General features: G+C 40.9%; 1 protein-coding gene across 2 annotated transcripts in view; it reads right to left on the bottom strand.

Annotated features, from left to right (window-relative positions):
• Nucleotides 1-315: 315 nt before the first annotated feature.
• Nucleotides 316-19,939, bottom strand: part of LOC140476979 (xin actin-binding repeat-containing protein 1-like) — a 31,199-nt gene continuing 11,575 nt past the window's right edge. Inside the window, exons 2-4 of one of the 2 annotated variants that reach the window (XM_072570029.1) lie at nt 18,969-19,089; nt 11,329-11,383; nt 316-9,061 (exon numbers count right to left, since the gene is read on the bottom strand). In XM_072570029.1, the coding sequence (XP_072426130.1) occupies nt 1,229-9,061 (7,833 nt within the window). In that variant the 5' untranslated portion in view covers nt 11,329-11,383; nt 18,969-19,089 and the 3' untranslated portion in view covers nt 316-1,228. The remainder of the gene's footprint in view (nt 9,062-11,328; nt 11,384-18,968; nt 19,090-19,939) is intronic. The other variant, XM_072570030.1, reaches the window with a different exon arrangement.

The raw sequence follows: 19,939 nt of genomic DNA on the forward strand, positions 1-19,939 counted from the left end.
TATTCTTGTGCCACGTACTTGAGTACACGTGACAACAAAACCTAAATCTAATTCTAATTCTAAATCCACCGAATCCAAACATTTACTATTTAGGGACAGGACCATTAACTAATGGTCTTTATTTAAAGGCTTGATCTCACAATGAAAAATACATTTACCAAGCAAATGACGAGACGCATTAAAAAATGATTCACATTCCAACATTAATGACCAGCAGTGAATATACCAAAATAAGAAAGGTTCAGATAAAGCATACGGTTCATGTCACACAGTCTGAGACAGATTTCATGCGAAATAAATCCGATAAAACTAGCAAAGTATTAAAAATGTTTATTAAAGCAGGCTGTGGAATAAAAAAAGACAGTGAATAAAATATTTAGCAAACAGGAAAGACAGTTCATAGCAGAAAGAGACTTTCAAAGAGCTTAGAGAAGTTGATACATTGTTGGGTGTAGAATTAAAATCGGAAATTTGAGGAGAAAAATTAAATAGTGATTCAAAATTGTACTCACATTGCAATCACAACACTACAACTCATCAATAAAAATCAGGAAATCCTGGAGATGTTTGACACAAAGGAGGTGATTTTAACTTTGAGTGACAATATGAAACAGACAATGTTGAATTGTCCCCAATAAAAGACTTTGTATTCCAATGTTAAAGAAATAAACAGAGCTGTAGAATGAGTGGCTAATTCAACAAAACACATTGTGCACTATTGTCCAAAGTTAAAATGATCCCCTATGCAGTCTAAAACCACATTGTCAAATGAGATATCATCCTAAGAGCAGTAACAGGTGGAAACGATGGTCAACATTGTGATTATAGGCTGTTAGTCAAAGCTCATTTCTGGAAAGCATCTACATCTCCAACATGAACTCTCCTTTCTCTTTTCAGAAACTGATTAATGGGATGTGAACATTTGGATCTTCATTTCAAAATTCCATGTTGTTCTTTTTTTTTCTTGAAAGATTAAGTGAGTTTGGCACTTTTTGTGTGTGTCCTCCATTAACTGTGGCTCTTCCATCCACTGATCAACGCCGAAGAATGGGTCTACACATGACATACGGACCCATCCATTGGGAAATTGACCAGGCCTTCTGGACATTTACAGCACCTTTTTTGGTTCTTATTTTCCAACTCCATGGATGTTCTCTTCCCAGCTCTATACTTCTTGTTCACTATGTTGTAGGTTGTACTTTAATGGAACTCCGTGTGACTCGAATATTTAACATTTCTTCACTGAATTGGGATTGCCAATGGAAACAAACACCATCCCGCTTTCCTTACCATTTGAGTACAAATCTTCTGCTAGTTTTGATGGGCTCTGCAGGTGCCTACTCATAAGGGGAGAAGTAACCACTTCATACCTGGGTGGCGCTTGAACTATCTCATATGTTGATGAGGTCCTCGACTCTGATTGCTTTGTGACTGTGGTTGAAGTTTTTGATGTGATAATTTTGTTCCCAAATCGATCAATCTCTTCATATTTTTCCATGATAGTCTTCGTACCAACAATTTCACCTCCATCTGGCCCTGTCTTGAACTCTACAACACTTTTGCTTCTCTGTGGGACTGGGGTCTGAATTCTGTCAAAGACATTGCCTTGAAATCCACTTAAAGGGATATTGCCAGAGGATGTGTTGAGTGCACTGTCATTGATATTGGCAATATTGTTTCCATTTCTGTTCTTGGTTTGAATGAACTCATTAGTGTCTTTTGGTACTGAATCCTTGCTGCCAACAGACTCATGCCTTGTCTTCTCAGCTCTACCACTTTGGTGTCCATTGCAACAAACTGGATTCTCAAGATCATTATAGGTTGTTCCTTTTGGGGATGGAGATGCAATGCTCTGGTTTTGAGAAGCAGGAGAAATGCACATGCCCTCTGCTGGTGTAACTGATGCATTGTTTTGTAAGGAATCTGCCGGTTTTCTAGCTGCTGATTCAATGGAAATATAGGAAGGAGATGATGGAGTGCTCACACGGGCCGGAACAGCTGGAATACCTAACAATGGACTCACTTGTTTCTCTGAATTGTTTAACTCTTCTTCTCTAACTTGATCCTCTTGAAGTTCCTTGGCTTTTTCTGCATTTGATTTGCTAGAGACCAGACTGATCTTCTTAATGTTTCCAGATGGGGGGCTTGACACAACCCCTAGTGACTCCCGAAAAAGGCCAGAGAGTCCTGCAATATCAGATTCTGATTTCAAATTGGAAACAGAATACAGAGCCTTTTTAATGGACTCTTCGATATGTAAGAGCTTTGCCAGTGTTTGCTCTTTCAGGTAAATGATTTCCATACTTGCCCTTTCAAGGTCTTCAAACACAAGCTCCATGGAGGACAGGCTTTCCAATTCATCTTTGGCGACTTTAGGCTGCTTCTGCATTTCATTCTTTTGATGATCAACTGGTTTCAATTGCTTAGTCACTTTATTCTTAGGCACCACCCATTCAGGCACGTTCTCAAACAAACTTTTCAGACCTTTCACATCTACTTTAAAAGTCTCCTCCTCAAACTCTTTCACCTGAGACAAGATCTTCTGCAGTTCTTCTCGTTTCCTCAGATTTTCAAATATCTCCATCACAGCCTTCACATTCCCTCGCATTATTTCCTCTTTGTGAACTGATAACCTTTTCCTGCGATCATCTTCAGTCTCTTTCCCTTGCTGCCGGTTCCCTCGCATTACGACTGTGTCTAGTTGTGGGGTGTGCTGCTGCTCTGTGTGAAATTGTTCTTGTTGGCGATTTGTAGCTGCTGCCTGTTTACTGAAGCCATGCTGGCCTATGCATCTGTGGCACTGGCCACTCTGGGGTTGCTTTTGTTCAAAGGACACTTTGAGTGATTGTTGTGGATATAACTCTGGGCTTGGCTGAGGCTCCAGGTAACTCTTTTGTGCCTTACCAGGAGCTGAGGTTTCTGGTTGGACCATTTCAATTCCTTTTGGTAAAGCAGACGTATTCTCTGTCAATGTCACATCCTCTTTCCAGCTGTTAGCCTTGTTAATTTGAGGACAGCTTTGTTTGTCCTGGGTTCCAGAAGTGTAAAGGGCATCTTTAAATTCCTGAAACATCTCAGCACTCCTTGTGCTTTGCTGTGGATGTGAACTTTGGAATCCCTGAAGGGCTTCTGAAGCAGTCAGTTCCTTCGGTACAATTTCTTGTTCCATTTTCAGTGAGCCACCGGCCTCAACATGCCTTCCAGAGGTGTTTTCTCCACTCTGTTGGCTCATTCCCTGTAATGCCATGTTTTCTATAGAGTCGGTTACCATGTCAGTTGGCTTGCGGTGTCCTTCCTTTGTTTGTTTGTATTTCTCTTCTGCCAACTGCAAGGGAGTTCTCATTGCTTTGGTGTGAGATGCTATTGTGCTAGATGTTTGCTCCAATAGCAACTGCTCACGCTGCCTTTCTTGTTGAACAATTTGACAGTCTGACGGCTGGACAGCTTCTGTAGGAATTGATACTCTGCCAGGTTTTCCTGGAGGCATAAAGTTTGGTGAGTTGCATCCCGCTGAAAGCAATGGGTTGGGTTTTGGCATGGCTGATGCATAGTTCTTTGGCGGATTAGTTGGACTTGCGGAAGAATGGATTGATGTCAAATGTTCTGGCTTGGGAGGTGGAATGGGTTTGCCTCCCTGCATTGGCCGAGCGGGTACTGTGTTTGGTTTTGGTGCAATCGATGGTTTAGATGAGACGTTCTTTCTTTCGTGGGTCTTGGGTGGAAGAGGTGGAGGATACTGAGAAGTCACTGGCTTTTTCACGGCAGCAGACTCAGACTGGTTGCGGGGAAAGGGGCTGCCCTCCACAGGTGGTTGGCCACAAGCTTCACTCGATTGTGCAGGCCGCTCTGTCACTGCAATTGGAGGAGGAAACTCAGTGTCAGATTGTGATAGCGAAACCCGATTACAATCAGTTCTAACACCACTCTTCGTTTTGTCCCTTGAATGTGACTGGCCTGCATTTCTATATATCATGGCAGTTTTAAAATCACCTTTGGAAACATTCATATTAGCTTTTCCCAGAGAATGGAGAGCTGCCTCCAAGTTACCTCGAACCACTTCCTCTCTCTCGACAGACTTCTGCTCTGCCATTGAATGCTTTAAGGACTGTATGGTTGACTTTACGTCTCCCTTGGCAATTATCTCCTGATCTGCCACTGCCCAATCTTCCGCCACTAAGTTGGTGGGCGAGTACTGACCAAGAATCTGCTCTGAAGTAGCTCCTATTTCGGCTCTGCCATTGTTAACTAATTTTGTTAAATGTTCACCTTTCTGACCTTCCTTAGAATAAGCCGAATTTGACAGAATATGTCCTTGTCCCTCATACTCACTGACCTGTTGAGTATTTTGCTTCAGCTGATGGGGTTGAGTGACAGTCACTTGGGTGCTTGTCCGATGCCTCGGCATCATGCTGCCTTGTGGCTGTGTGGATGTTTGTACGTTTTTCTTCATCTTTTCTGCTGAGGTCTTGTACTGAGTAACTTGACGACATTGTTGAAATGCTGCTGAGCTTTGTGTGCTACTCTTGAATTGTTCTCGTCTGCTGGATTTGTGTTTGGTACTCTGTGCTTCAGCTGTAACCTCTCTAAGGTTTTCCATTGCGATTTGAAGGTCCCGACCTGTGGCATTTTCTGTCCTTGCCTCTGGCACTGCGAGGGAGGCACTACCCAGTGAGTAAACAGAAGGTTCGGAATGTTGTCCGATTCTCATCCCATTTGTATCACTTGTAGATTCTTGCAGTGCATCCAGAGTGTCTTTTGTGTTATGAGAGTCAGTGTCTTCCCTATCCAGCTGTCTTATTTGATACTTTGCATTCTTCACTGACTGTGATGGAGTCTTATAATCACCAGTAACAAGCTCTTCTTTCTCCAACCCAATGGACTGATTTGCAGCCTGCCCCAGGGACTGATGAACAGAATTGCTATTATTACCTAAAATATCTTCTTTCTGAGCATTATTGTGGAAAGTTTGTGGTTCAGTTAAGAAGTACTTCTTGGTTCCTTTGACATCTCCTGGTACAATGTCATCGACCGTCCTTTCAATTTGTCCTCCACTCTGTTTCAAATTCCTTATAGCACCCTCTACATCACCACGTACAATCTCCTCTTTCTGGGCTGAAACTGTAGAATCATCAGTTTCCTCTTGATCTCTCTTGAGATAATCTAATGTCCCTGATTCAATGCATGTTGTGTACAGTTGGACATTCCCTTTCTCGGTCTCCTCACGTCTTACCGTCGTCGATGTCGTTTGCTGCTTGGTAGAAGCAAGAAGACTATCAATGGTGGATTTTACATCTCCTTTGATCACCTCTTTCTCAACTTCTTCACTCTGTTGTTGATTAATCAGCAAATAAACAGTTATCTGAGCAATTTCGCTTTCAGTTTCCTGAATCAAAATCCCTTTTTTGACTTTACTGTCTTCCTTGAGAAGGTTATAAATTTCATTAGGGATGTCTCCATCTTTCTTAATCCCACCTTCAGAGTGAGAGAATAGCTGAACTTTATGTGAAGACATTCTCCCACTTCCATCTTCCTTCAGCACAATCCCTTCAGGATGGAGAGATTCCTTCTTCTGAAGCAACTGCCACAGAATTCTCTGTAAAATACCACCAATAACTTCTTCCTTTAGAATGTGTGGACCATTCTCATTCATTAGTTGATATTTGGCCATTTTTAGAATGCCTGCCTCACTTGACTCAATGAGAAGTCCCCTTGATGTAATAGCATTACAGTTGTATAGACTCTGTAAGCTTGTCTGGACACTTTGCTCTGCCTTAACAGCGCTTTCAGTGCTGCATTGAGCACGAATGAATGTGTCCAGTGGAGTTGTTTCAAACAACCATGTTGTAGTCTTCACATCAGCATCTGTTACTCTTTCTTTAGTTTCATTTTTCATTGAAGTGTCTGAATCTTTTAAGCTGTCCAATGGTTGGGACTCAAACAACCACGTGCACCTTTTCACATCTCCCTTCTGTACATCTTCTCTGTGGACAGTGTTTGCACATGCACTTTCTTCAGCTGCTCCTTTCAAGGAATCAATGGGGAGATTTTCAAAGAGCCAAGTTGATGTCCTGACATCTCCACTCTGCACATCACTGACACTGACCATCCTTACATACTTGCGGTTTACCTGCTGCCCTTCAAAGAGTTGCTTACTTGCTTGCACGTTCCCCCCTTGGACTTCGTCCACCACTTTAATTCCTGGTTGTGCTTCATCTTTGATTGAATCCAAAGGTTGGGTCTCAAATTTCCATCGAGCCGCCGTCACATCTCCCCGCTGCACATCCTCCTGCGTGACAGCTCTGAGTACAAATACCTCATCCAGTGGCTTGATTGAATCCAATGGTTTGGTTTCAAAGAGCCACCTAGTACCCCTTACATCTCCCCTCATGATTTCCTCCTTTGTTGCTGTAGTAACTTCATGATATTGGCCTTCCTTGTCTCGGATTGCATAAAGGGGCTGAGATTCAAAGAGCATGGTGCATGATTTCACATCTCCCTTGGCAGCTGACGCTTCCCTCCTTGAACTGAAATCCATTATATCAGTTTTATCTGTTATCTGATCCAACGAGCAGGTCTCAAAAACAAATCGTTTGCCACCAACATCACCTCCCTTTACATCAGTGATTGTATTTTTGGGTGTGTCTTCTTCTGTCATTTCTTTAATGGAGTCAATTGGGCAGTTTTCAAACAGCCAGGTGAACTTGTGTACACAACCTGATCCCGACTGTGGGGCATCCACTGGCTTGGATTTGGTGCTGTTTACATGTTCAACCACGTCACCTATTTCATTAAGTGAGGTGCTTTGAAAGATTTCTTTCACTCTCGATACATTCCCCGACTGAATGTCCACCTCACTTGTGTATCTCATATTCTGTGCCTCATCCAACCCACCAGGGATGTTGCCAATTTGTTCAGTTTCAAAAAGATGTTTTGTGGTCTTCACATCTACCCCTTTAGCATCATCACGGTTTGCATTGAAGACTTTAAGCTGCTGTTCTCCTTTTTCATTGATACTATCCAATGCTTGTGTTTCAAAAAGCCATGTGTATGATTTGACATCGCCTTTTAGTTGGGCTTCATCCTCTTGCTTGGTCTCTAATTTTTCATACAAAGCATCCATTGGCTGTGTTTCAAACAGCCATCTACATGTGTTTACATCACCTTTTATCACATCTTTGTGGTCGGGGCTTTGAATCTCTGTTTTATTTATGCTGGCATGTATGACATCAAGAGGCTGTGTCTCAAAAAGCCATCGGGTTGTCTCCATATTGCCAGCACAGATCTCCTCTTTGGTGATGCCTTTAACTAATTCCACGCTTTGTGTTTCTTCGTCAAACTGATCCAAACGACGGGTTTCAAACATCCATCGATAATGTTTGACATCACCACTAACAACTTGTTCTCGACTTACTGTCTTGACTTGATGGCAGTGACCAGCACTGTCCATGATAGCATAAAGAGGGGTGGTCTCAAAAAGAGCTCTGTTCTCATTTACGTGTCCAGCCAACACTTCAGTTTGCTTCTCAGCAGAGATTTCATCTGATTTTTTGAAACTATGAAGAGGTAGAGTTTCAAAGAGAGATTTATAAGTTTTGACATCTCCTTTCTGTACTTCCAATGTCTTGTTAATATTGGAGGTTTCACTTTGCTCTTTGTTAATACTGTCCAGACAGCAGCTTTCAAACATATGCGCTCTTTCTTTCACATTTCCCTTCTCTTCATCTGTCACGACTCTCTTCAAGTGGCCAACTTCAAAACTGTCCCTCAAGCTTTCCATAGGCTGTGTTTCAAACAACCAAAGACTGCTGCTCACATCACCTCCAATTATTTGTTCTTTGGTGAGCTCTTCAGGTGGGATTTCCTTTAATGTATCAAGAGGTTGAGTTTCAAAGAGCCAACACTTCTTATTGACATCCCCATCTTCTATCACTTTAATACTGGCCTTGCAATTTGCCTCCTCGTTCTGCTCATTGATGGCATCCAATGCCTGTGTTTCAAAGAGCCATCTTTTCCTGCCAACACCACCTTGTTGAGTCTCTTCCAGGGAAATACCTCGAATGATCTTTACTCTTGAAAGATCTTGGTTAATGCTGCCCAGGGGTTGAGTTTCAAACAACCAACGAGCACTTTGGACGTTACCGCTCTGTTGGATTTCCTCCCTGCAGATAGACTTAATTTGGTGGATGTTCCCAATGGGATCTCGAATGGCACATAATGGTTCAGTCTCAAATAACTTCACTGTCTTGCTTACATCGCCTTTCAGTTCCTGAATTTCTGAGCGCAGTTGCAATATGCTGCTTTCTTCCACGGAGTTGCTACGTCCCAAATCACCTAATGCATGGGTCTCAAATAATAATTTTGCCCCTTTTACATCTCCTTTCCATATAGATTCTTTTAGAACTGCTTCTTGGAGATCATTCTCATTGGAGTAGATTTTATTCAAGGAATCCATAGGCTGAGTTTCAAACAACCACAATGCTGTGCGGACATCACCCTTTGTTTGCTCTTTTCCATCATTGGAGTTTCCAGAAAATTCTGAATACTGGGCGCTGATATCATTAATTGTCTGGTTTTCAAACTTCCAAGATGTGCTTTTCACATCTCCGCTGAGAATGGTCTCTTCGTCTTTCAGCTTCTTAGGCCCTTGGTGATCCCCAATGGTGTCCAAAGGCCAGTTGTCAAATATCCAGCGCATAGACTGGACCTCAGTCTGAAGCACGGTGTTGCCAATGCCATGTGTACCAGTTGCTAAGGCAGCTGCTGCCTGTTCAGCATTCAACACCTCAGCCCAGTCCTCATTGACCACCTTCTGTAGGTTTTTCCTCAGCTCTGGGTGCATGTGCTTATAAAGCCTCTTCAGTTCATTAATTTGGCGTTGCTGGTGAAATTTGAAGAAGGCTTGCTGTGGAGGGGGTGGTATGTTTTGTGGGTGATCTTCCACTGTGACGCTTGGCTTGACAGCAGCATCAGGTATGTCAGGTGGTGGAGGTGGTGGTAGAAGATCATTCTGCAGATTCTGATTAACACTTGATTGTTGGATCGCATTCATGTTCTGGGCCATCTTTAGTAAAATAAGGTTAATTATGAGGATTGATGGACACCACTTTTATCTTGTATCATGCCATGCAGTTTAATGTTAATCAAAATTCAAATCAAATGGTTAATTGTGAGTAATTCTGCCAAGGATTGGCAGAAGAAAAGTACTTTTGTACCACTACCCAGTACCATTGGCACAGACCATGCTGGCTGGGTTGTTGAGAGGTGATTATCTATACACAGCAAACAGTCCACAATCTTGTTGAAATTCATCAGGACCACTTCACATCACAGAAAGCAGCACAATTACATTATTCCATCTCTTATCCTCTTAAAATGCTGGAAATGGCACTTTTGTACAGACTGTGAGTATTTCTTGAAATTTATTTTGTTGACCTAAACTTCAAAAGAGCAGAGACACCTCAGAAATGTTCAGAAAAAAGAGCGACAGAAATAAGATTGTGGAATTGAACGTGATATCATTCAAAAACGGCATTTGAATGTGATATCTTTAAAATTGCATTTATACTTGACAGTTTGGGAACTCAAAGCGGGTGTAATGCAGCCTTCTAGAGGAAGGGTATCAGACCTTTGGTATAGTCTATAGGCTTTTGAGTTTTCTGCACTGGTGAGTGTTCCTGACACTTTATCTAGAAGGAACATTTCAACCTAAAACATCGAAAGGAGTAAATAATGCCTCTGCAAGCAAATTAATAAGATTGTGTATGTAGGATATTGTTGATGAGGTGAGATTATATGTTCAACATGATTTAAGCATATAATTGGAGTTGAGGGGGATAATGCGAGACAGAGATCAAATCGAATAATATGAAATCTGGCATTGATGGAAATGGGCAGCATAGTGGCTTAGTGGTTAGCACTGCTGCACCACAGTGCCAGGGACCTGGGTTTGATTCCACTCTCTCGTGACTGTCTGTGTAGAATTTATACATTCTTCCTGTGTCTGTGTGGGTTTCCTCCCACGGTCCAAATATGTGCAGGCCTGGTGAATTAGCCATGGGAAATGCAGGGGTATAGGCATAAGGTGAGTCTGGGTGGGATATCCTGGGAGAAAGGAAGATGGGGTGAACTTGATGGGTTGAATGATCTGCTTCTACATTGTAGGTATTTTATGAAGTTAATTGCCCAGAGCTGAGTATTGGACATGTAATTACAAGTAAATATTGCAAGTATAGAATTTGTTCAATTAGTTTTGAGGGATCTGGAGCTCGAATTGCAAAACTACTCATAAGAGTTATTTGATTGTGTAGAATCCTTAATGAATTGTATGTTGCCTATGTAAGTGAGTGTGTTGTCAATATTCAGTGAGTGGCAATTCCCACTCCATGCTATACCAGAACACCTGAGTATTAATGGCACAGCAAAAAATAATGTCTTAAAGGGGAACCATCATCATTTTGGAACTGAGATAGATCCAAAGGACTCAGCACAGTCTCTTGTCATACTCTAGCCATTTGTAAATGATTTGGTAATGTTTTGATGTTTTCATAAATAGCACTGGTAAATATTATTATAAATCCAGTGTAATTGCCTTTTGATGATAACCTTCCCCCTTTAAAACATTTTTGTTAATCCAATCACAGCAAATTTCACACAGAGACACACACAGTGATGGTACTTATAGGTCTAAGTACACCAGATCTTATACAATGTTATACAATGTTAAAATGTCACATCCACTTGAACAGTAAGGAAATACACCATGCCCTTTGCCTTTCCTGGATTGTATCTGGGGAAAGGATTTTAAATTGAACATAGCAAGGCTGTTGATATGAGTTTAAGATATAGCAAATTTGATTTGATGAATTAAAGCAATCATACAAAGTAATATCTTTAAATCTTTCTCTAATGCATTGATTTTTTTCTTCACAACTGCTATCTGTGAAATTGGCCCTAATTATATCTGTCAATGTCCAAAGGTCAACAATAGATGCAACACATCTTGGAGAGGTTTGGGGTGTGTAGACAATGAATATAAACTGAGTACTAATATGGCAAATATCAAACTCACTTCACTTAATGTCTCTTAAAATGATAGTGAGGAGATATAAAAATGTGGAGGAAAGAGTCTGGGAGATCAGCTACAGGGAGCTCTTGTAATCCAGTTGCTGGCTCTCTATGGGACTGTATTAGCAAATATTGGTGGTTGGCTGTGGAGTGTGGAGAAGGTGGAAATGAAAGGGGCAATAAAATTTGAAGTAATGTAAGGCATGAAAAATACTACATAAAACAATCATATCTAATGCTATTAAATATGCCCCTTTTTCCTACCTTGAGCTGATGAAGATTGTTCACTGATTGAGGAACACTCTTGAGAAGTAATAGCCTAAAAATAAATGGAACCATTTTATACATCTAGCCCATGCAGGCACCAACCCCTGCTGAAAACTCAATGAAGGTGAAGGTATAAACAGTAGTTTGCTCAAACCTAATTGCTAGGGTAGATATTAGCATTTCTTCTTTGCTACATCCTCAGAGTACCTCCACACTCCTGCCAATCCTAAAATAAAAAGCCTCAGTTGGTAATAATGTGGAGCTGAGTCATACAGGTTAGAATACCCATATTTCTAGGTTTAAGCCTTGCTCTATACTGCCAGATTATCTCAGACTGGGTAACACCAGGTTCATCTGGAATAGTATGGGAAATCAAGCTGCATTTCATCACTTGCTCACTGTCTGGTGAGCCCTAGTGCAAGGTGATTTTGTGGAAGAATCCTCCATATAGGAGCTGGTCAGACAAAAAAATGTAATTTGAACCATTGGATCTTGTCCATCAAATATAAAACCTATTATCCTCCAATTAAAGCTATGCTTTAAGATGCACACAAATCAAGCAGATGTGATTCCAGGTTAACCTCTCTTCCAAACCTGACTACTTTGCCTGTATTATATTAGTATCAGCCAAGTCGATGCCCTTAAACTCATGTAAAAGTGCTCCGACCCAATAACTCCGCAGTTAAGTGTTATAAAAAAATGCTCAAAAAAGTTCTGACATATTCTATGATTTAATAGCCACTTTCAAAAGCACAGGAGGGTAATTAATGGCCATGGAACAATGTCCCACAAGGACTTGACAACACCAGCAAATCCCAAGCTGTGAATTTTGTAGCCTGTACTGGCTTTACGTTCTCCAATTCAAAAGTTAGTCTTAGATTACTCTAACTTGCATCACTACACATTATAGGTAGTTTCTAATCAACCTGCGCAGAGATGTTTTTACACACCTCGGGAACAGGTGAGACTTGAACCCTGGCTTTCTGGCATGGAAACACTATGCTGCAAGAGCCCCTATTAGTTATTGCATGAATTAGTGGGACAGAGAACGTTATGAAGATGAATTGCAAGGTACAAAGTGGACATCATTGAGTACAATTCCCAGTTGGAAAAATAAATTTTGAAATAGAATTTTGTAGGGACTTGGCCCAGCATTCCAATTAGGTAAAAGATTTTAACCCTACTGCGAATCCTCTTGTAAGGATGCCTGCCTTGAAGAAGTTTTCCTCCTCTCTCTCCAAGAATCTCAGGGAGTCCCTCTCCCACTGCAACTCCCAGGTCATTTCCTCAACAGTTTCCTCATTTCCCCTTCCCCCACCTCACTCCAGTTCCAAACTTCCAGTTCAGCACTGTCCCCATGACCTGTCCTACCTGCCTATCTTCTTTTCCAACTATCCACTCCACCCTCGCCGCCACCGACCTATCACCTTCATCCCCTCCCCCACTCACCTATGCTACTTTCTCCCCACCCCCACCTTCCTCTCACTTATCTCTCCACCCTTCAGGCTCTCTGCCTGTATTCCTGATGAAGGGCTTTGGCCCGAAACGTCGATTTTACTGCTCCTTGGATGCTGCCTGAACTGCTGTGCTTTTCCAGCACCTCTCTAATCTAGACCCCAGCATTCCAATTAACTGGGAGTACACTAATGTCTGCTCGAAGGTAAACGGGGCTGAGGCTAACTCCTTGCACAAGATGTGAATGCAGACTAGCGAGTGTTTGCCACCAAAAGGTTCAGCTTTTCTAAATTCCTGCAGAGCCAGGAGGAGAAGGAATATTCCTCACAATTCCTGACAGCCACTACCTGCTGCGATCAAGTCCCTCCTGTTCTCTTGCTCCTTCCTCGGCACTTAGCCAAGGTTTGGTTTCGTCATTGCGTCTGCATAGGGATCATTGAATTCCCTTGGTCCTGAACATTCATTTTAAATCTGTTTCCACCACCCTTTACTGAAGTGCATTCTAGATCATAACAAGTCAGGGAATGAAACAAATTGTCTTCATTTCCCTTTTTATCTGAAAAACTTTAAACCTTTATAATTTGTATCTGTGCCCATAATTAACCAATCCCTGTGCCACTGGAAACAGTTTCTCTTTAATGCACTCTTTCAGAATCCTTCATGATTTTGAACACCTCAATCAAATCTCTCGTCAAGGAGAATAAACAAATTCACCATTCGCTCACATAACTGAAGCCCTTAGTGATATTTTGGCAAATCGTCTCTATACGCTTTGTAAGATATTGTTTTGTAAAGGTTTAGCATGGCAACCCTACTTTTCTAACCTTTCCTGTGTTACAAAACCCAGATTAACATTTTTATTTTAAACGGCCTCAACTATCTATCCTGGAATTTCCAAAATTATTAGAAATTCACCCACACCATCCTTTAAAAAATGAAACATTTACCCGATAACAGTTCTCATTTTTCCTTCTACAGAAGTGTATCACTTCATCCTTCTGTGTTAAACTGCACCTTCCACATGTCTATTTATTTTAACGATCTGACTACACCACCTTGAAATTTTGAAAAGTTTCCCTTATATCTCTAAGTCCAGGTTATGACTTTACTTTGCAAAGAATAGTGATCCAAATACTTAGCCTCTTGGTACACCATTCTCTCTGGTCTGGGAAACAACTACCTCTACTATACTCTGCTTTCCGTCTCTTTCCCGATTTCATATCCATATTCTCACTTTGCCTTTAGTATCATATAATTCAATTAGCAGGTTCATTATGAAACACCTTTTGAAAGTTCATATATCCTACATTAATTGTACTACTTCAGATCTCTAACATGGACAAGCTGCTTGTGGCAGTGTGACATATGACAACAGGTCATCAAACTTAATGAGATGAGTTCCAAAACCCAATTTCAGACACACCTCAGGTCTCTCAATTAGCAAGTGCACACTGTGTTAACTTTGGATACAAATGAGCAGCACGGTGGCTCAGTGGTTAGCACTGCTGCCTCATAATGCCAGGGACCTGGATGTGATTCCAGCCTTGGTGACTGTCTGTTTGGAGTTTGCATGTTCTCCCTGTGTTCACATGGGTTCCTGCTGGATGCTTTAGTTTCCTCCCACAGTCCAAATATTCACCATGCTAAATACAGAATAATGGGGATAGGATAGGGGGCTGAGTCTGGGTGGGTTGCTCTTTGGGGGGTTGGTGCAAACTCAATGGGCCAAATGGCCTTTTTCCGCACGACAGAAATTCTACCAAAGAAACAAGGTGAGCCCTTTTGTTACCATACCCTGCAATAGCATTTTCCTTTCAACAGGTGTCATGCGAGCATCGTGAAAGGATGCAGTCGCCTATTTAGTGAAGAAATTACATTTATGAAGCATAGCAGCAGCTGATCACTGCTGTAGGGTGCAGTCTGCTTGACGGCCTGATTCTACACAGAGCTGCCAAAGAGCTGCCACTAAACAAGGGAAACATTGAACAGGTTCATGTAGAAAGATGGATAAAGCACTTTAGATCCAGAAAAAACAGGCAGAACAGGTTAAAAATAGCTTGGCACAAATGTAATGAATGCACATTCATCAGTCACTGATGTTTAACAAATTCCATTGAATCAGAACATCATAGAGCTAACATTTTCTCCTTGAAGGAAGTTTTCAAGTTAACCAGTAACTTGATTGGCAAACAGGACCCAGCTTCTAAAAATCAAAGTGAAGTTTTTTTGTGCCCCATTAAAATATGTGTTGTCCAATACTATCTGTGATAATGTAACCAATATTAGCCCATACTTGATGTAATAAATAAATACTTGCACTTATTTAAGGTGCTTCACTATCATGCACCTTATACATTACACTTTAGCATTTTGAAGTGCATTTAAAGCTGTACTGTAATTCAATTTGCCAATAGCAGAAATTTTAAATGACTTTATGAAGTTGGGAACATAAAATTACATTGAGATTTTGCTCAATTATGTAGACAAAATTGAGAAAGATGGATTTTAATATAGCTATGCAGAAGATGTTCTATTTTGGACCAAAGAAAGGATAGGTAAGACAATAACAACTATAATAAATAGGAATAGGAGTAGACCATTCAACGCCTTGAGCCTGTCCCACTATTCCCCGTGGTTGATCTGACATTCCTCACGCCCACTTTTTTGCCCTTTGCCCATAACCCTTGATTCTGTTACTAATCAAGAATCTATCTATCTATCTATCTATCTATCTACCTATCTATCTATCTCAGCATTGATTATTATACACAGCTCTCTCACTGTGGCGAGATGTTCCAAAGTCTCTTAACTCTCTGAGAGAAAACTATTCTCTTCATCTCAGTCTTAAATTGGCACCTGTTTATTCTGAGACTATACCCTCTCATCCTGGACTCTCTCATGAGGGAAACATTCTCTCAGCATTTCCCTTGTCAACCTCCTCTTAACAATTCTATATATTTCAATATAATCATCCCTTATTCTCCTAAACTCCAATGAGCAGAGTCCCAGCCTGCTTAGCCCTTCCTCATCAGCCAATTTCCTATACAGGGGATCATCCTAGTGAACCTTCTCTGAATCTTTTTTTAATGGTGTAAAATTATGGGCCGTGGACAGAGGTTCAAAAAGGTTTCAGAGCTCTGACTGCACAATGACTAAAATGCAAATAAAAATTGAAAATGGCTAATGATATGTAACTCTGTCTCGAAGACTAAATTATAATAGGGAAGAGGTTTTGCTGCAGTTATATGTACCTATGGTTGGAGAGCGTTTAGAACATTGAGCACACTATTGTTGGACATTGCTGAAACAAAGACACATTTTGCCAAAGCTTTTCAATTTGTTCTCCTCAGGACAATCCCACAAGAATACCAATTCAAAGGGAAAATTAAAATTTATATTGCAGGGAACAGACTGTTGATTAATGGCCAGTGGAATCAAGTTAGTTATGGCATTACTATGGACAATGCAACAATTAGGAACATAGGACATAGGAACATATTTCCAAACTTGTTCTATCCTTTGTGGTAATGATGACTGACAGTTAACTGCCAGGCTTAGAACATAGAACAGTACAGCACAGCAGAGGAACAGGCCTTTGGGCCCAACATGTCTGCTCCAACCAAAATGCCACTAATCCTATCTGTCTGCACATGTTCCATACCCCTCTAATTTCTGTTTTTCATGTGTCTTTCTAAATATCTCTTAAGTGTTGTGATCATATCTGCCTATACCACCTCCTCTGACAGTGCGTTCCAGGCACCTAACACTCTCTGTGTAAAAAAAAAACCTGCCTCACATCTTGTTTAAATTTTAAACCAAATAGGTAATCTCTGATGTGTCAGGACATTACCCTTGAGGAATGAACCTTTGAATGGCTATTATCTATTTTGCTGATTTGAAGCAAAGCACATGTTGTCTTGTGAGCAATTTTGGGCCCCATGCCTCAGGAAGGATGTATTGGCCCTGGAGCCGGTCCAGAGGACTTTTATGAGGATGATTCCAGGAATGAAAGACTTAACATATAAGGAACGTTTGAGGACTCTGGGACTAAACTTGATCGAGTTCAGAAGGATGAGGGGAGATCTGATTGAAACTTAGAGAATAATGAATGGCCTGGACAGAGTGGATGTTGGGAAACCATTAGCAGGAGAGATGAGGACCCAAGGGCACATGCTTAGACTTAATGGAAGACCCTTTAGAACAGAGATAAGGAGCAACTCCTTCAGCCAGAGAGTGGTGAATCTGTGGAATTCATTGCCACAAAAGACTGTGGAGGCCAGGTCAGAGATAGATAAGTTCTTGATTGCCAAGGGGATCAAAGGTTATGGGGAGACAGTGGGAAAATGGGGTTGTAAAACCTATCAGCCATGATCAAATGGCGGAGGAGGTTCAATGGGCCGCATGGCCCAATGTCTGCTCCTATGTTCTATAGTCTTCTGGTCATTTGGTCTTTTTGACTGTAATGAACCTGCATATTAATATATGTAACAACAAATGTGTTGCATTGTGTCTCATGTGGTATAACTGTTGGTCTTCCCTTTGAATTTATTTTTATGTGAATTTTTGTGGTGAATGCAGGCAAAAATATTTCACAAAATCTATACTTTATCAATAATACCCAAGTTCTGTATGACCAAATTACTATCTTAGGATTTACCGACCTGGGAAGGAATGCAAAACTAAATTAACCAAATATTGCCAGGATTTCAGGAGTTAATTATACGGAGTAATTCCACAAACTAGCCATGTGTTTCTTGGTATGTAGAAGGTTAATGCGTCATTTGATAGAGATATTTTTTAAGATTTTGAAGAAATTGATAGGGTAGAGAGCAATCTATTTTGAATCTTATAATCAGAGCCAGACCATACTGCACTTCAAAATGATTTTTCACGCAAAGGTGTATGATTGTCCCTCCCACAAAAGCAGTAGATCCTGTCAGTTAGACATTTTCAATCTGAGGTCGATTATTGCTAGCTAAGGTTAAGAAGGAATCTACAGCCAAAGTGGTGGATGATGTTAGGATGGTTACTTTTGATCTCACTGAATAGCAGAACAAGCTCAAGGGGCTGAATGGCCTAATCTTGTTCTTAATTGGTGCCCCAACATACTGGGGATTGAGGCCAAGATGGAAGACTGGAAAAGTAAGAGGTGAGCTGGAGCCATTCAGATTTCATGTCGGGAATTCTCACTGTCTAGTTTCTTGACATGAAGAATAGCCAACTGCTTATAAATGAGGCCTACATTGGTAATAATGAGATGCTAATGTATTCAAATAAGCCACTTATTAATGTGATTCTTATCAATTTAACTTTATGTGCGAATCTGAACATTCTGTCTTTATGTCGAGAATCTCATTCTTCTGATCTTGCCACATTCTCCCAATTGATTTTCCGGTGAATAGCGAGGATCTTTTCCCTAGGGTAGTGCAGTTCAAAATTAAGGGGCATATTTTTAAGATGAAAGGAGAAAAATTTAAAAGGATATGAAGGGTAACATTTTGCACAGAGAGTGGTTTATATGTGGAATGAACCGCCAGAGGAGGTGGTGGATGTGGGTACAGTTACAACATTTCACAGATATTTAGATAAGTACATGAATAGGAAAGGTTTGGAGCGATATGGGTCAAATGCAGGCAAGTGGGACTAAGCTTAGTTCGGGAACATGGTCAGCATGGACTAGTTGGACTAAAGTGTCTGTTTCTGTGCTGTATGACTCTATGGCGCAATTCAACCCATTCAGTCACAGTTCATCTTTTCATACCAGAATTTTTAACTGAATTCAAATTCTCAAATTATGTGATGGGATTTGAAATTATGGATTACTGGTCTAAAGCTTCTTAATAAATAGGGAACTAATATAACTATTATACTGATGCAAAAGCAAAATGATGAAAAAAAGTTATGCACAGCAGATCAGACAACACCTTTTCCAAAGGGGACAGCCTAAAATATTTAAATTTTCCAATTTGGTTTATGATTCGCAATAATAGAACTGACGCAGGTTGGCTATTGGCAAGTAAGTCAGAGAATTGGCCAAATGTTTTTCTGTGAAGGTACCCCTTTAAGAACACTTGTGCCTTTGTAAGCAATGCAGCAGTGTCAGGGTCTGGCTGGGTTGTCCTCTTGACCTTTATGGTTTTGACAGAGAATAAGAGAGAATGAATGGAATGCTGAGTACTCACAGGCTGCACTTGTAGAGTCTGCTGCAGATATTTCAAGCACTGGGATAGTTGGCCTCCTGTCCTTCTACTGGCTGTCTGCTGGTCAGTATTGGCTGCCCTCAGATCCAAAACCTCCTGTCTTCTGCAAGATGAGAAATTCCAGTCAAATTACAGGACATTTTTCACAAGATTATGTCATAAAAGGTGTTCGGCAGATTGTTTGTATTTTGAAAATATGTTTTCAAGTTCCACTGCACAATCTTGATCCATCCGGTTCACATTCCTGAAGAGAGGTGTGAGCCATATGCTGAGGTAAAGTCGAGTTCTTTAGGACATGGAGGTTCATCTAAGGCATAACTTCCTCTCAGTTACATTCCAACCTCTTCAGATAACCAACAACTACTCCCATTTGCATTTTTGCATCTGTGCACTTAACTTAAGTGATTTGCTCACAAGGAACGCTAAACTTTTCGCTGCTCCACTTATCACTGTTTCTCAACAGCAAGAAGATGTTTCAATTTGTTTTTCTCAGATTTGAAATAGACAACTTCATAATTTTCCAGTTGGGGCAGCATCTGCTGCGACTTTGTCCTCCCACTCGGCCTAACTATATTTCTACTGATCCCAAACGTACAACTTAAATATTTGCCCCCTCATTCGAACTTGCTTCATAAAACTAAAAAAACAAGTGTGAACAATATTAGAGATAGCTCGGGGAAGGTGTAAATTTTGTGGCTTTTGAAAGAGAGCTGTGGATGAGGGCGAAGCAGGGGGAGAATAAAAGATGGCTAAAAGCATTAATCAAAAAAAAACCCAAAAGAACTGCGGATGCTGGCAAACAGAAACAAAAACAGAAATGTCTGGAAAAGGCCCAGCAGGTCTGGCAGCATATGTGGAGAGAAATCAGAGTTAATGTTTCTAGTCGAGTGACCCTTCTTTAGAAATGATGTAGCTAGGAAAAGGACTTTTGTTCTGCAGAAGATAGGGTAGGG

This window comes from Chiloscyllium punctatum, chromosome 5 (assembly GCF_047496795.1).
Source record: "Chiloscyllium punctatum isolate Juve2018m chromosome 5, sChiPun1.3, whole genome shotgun sequence".
Taxonomy (NCBI): Eukaryota; Metazoa; Chordata; class Chondrichthyes; order Orectolobiformes; family Hemiscylliidae; genus Chiloscyllium; species Chiloscyllium punctatum.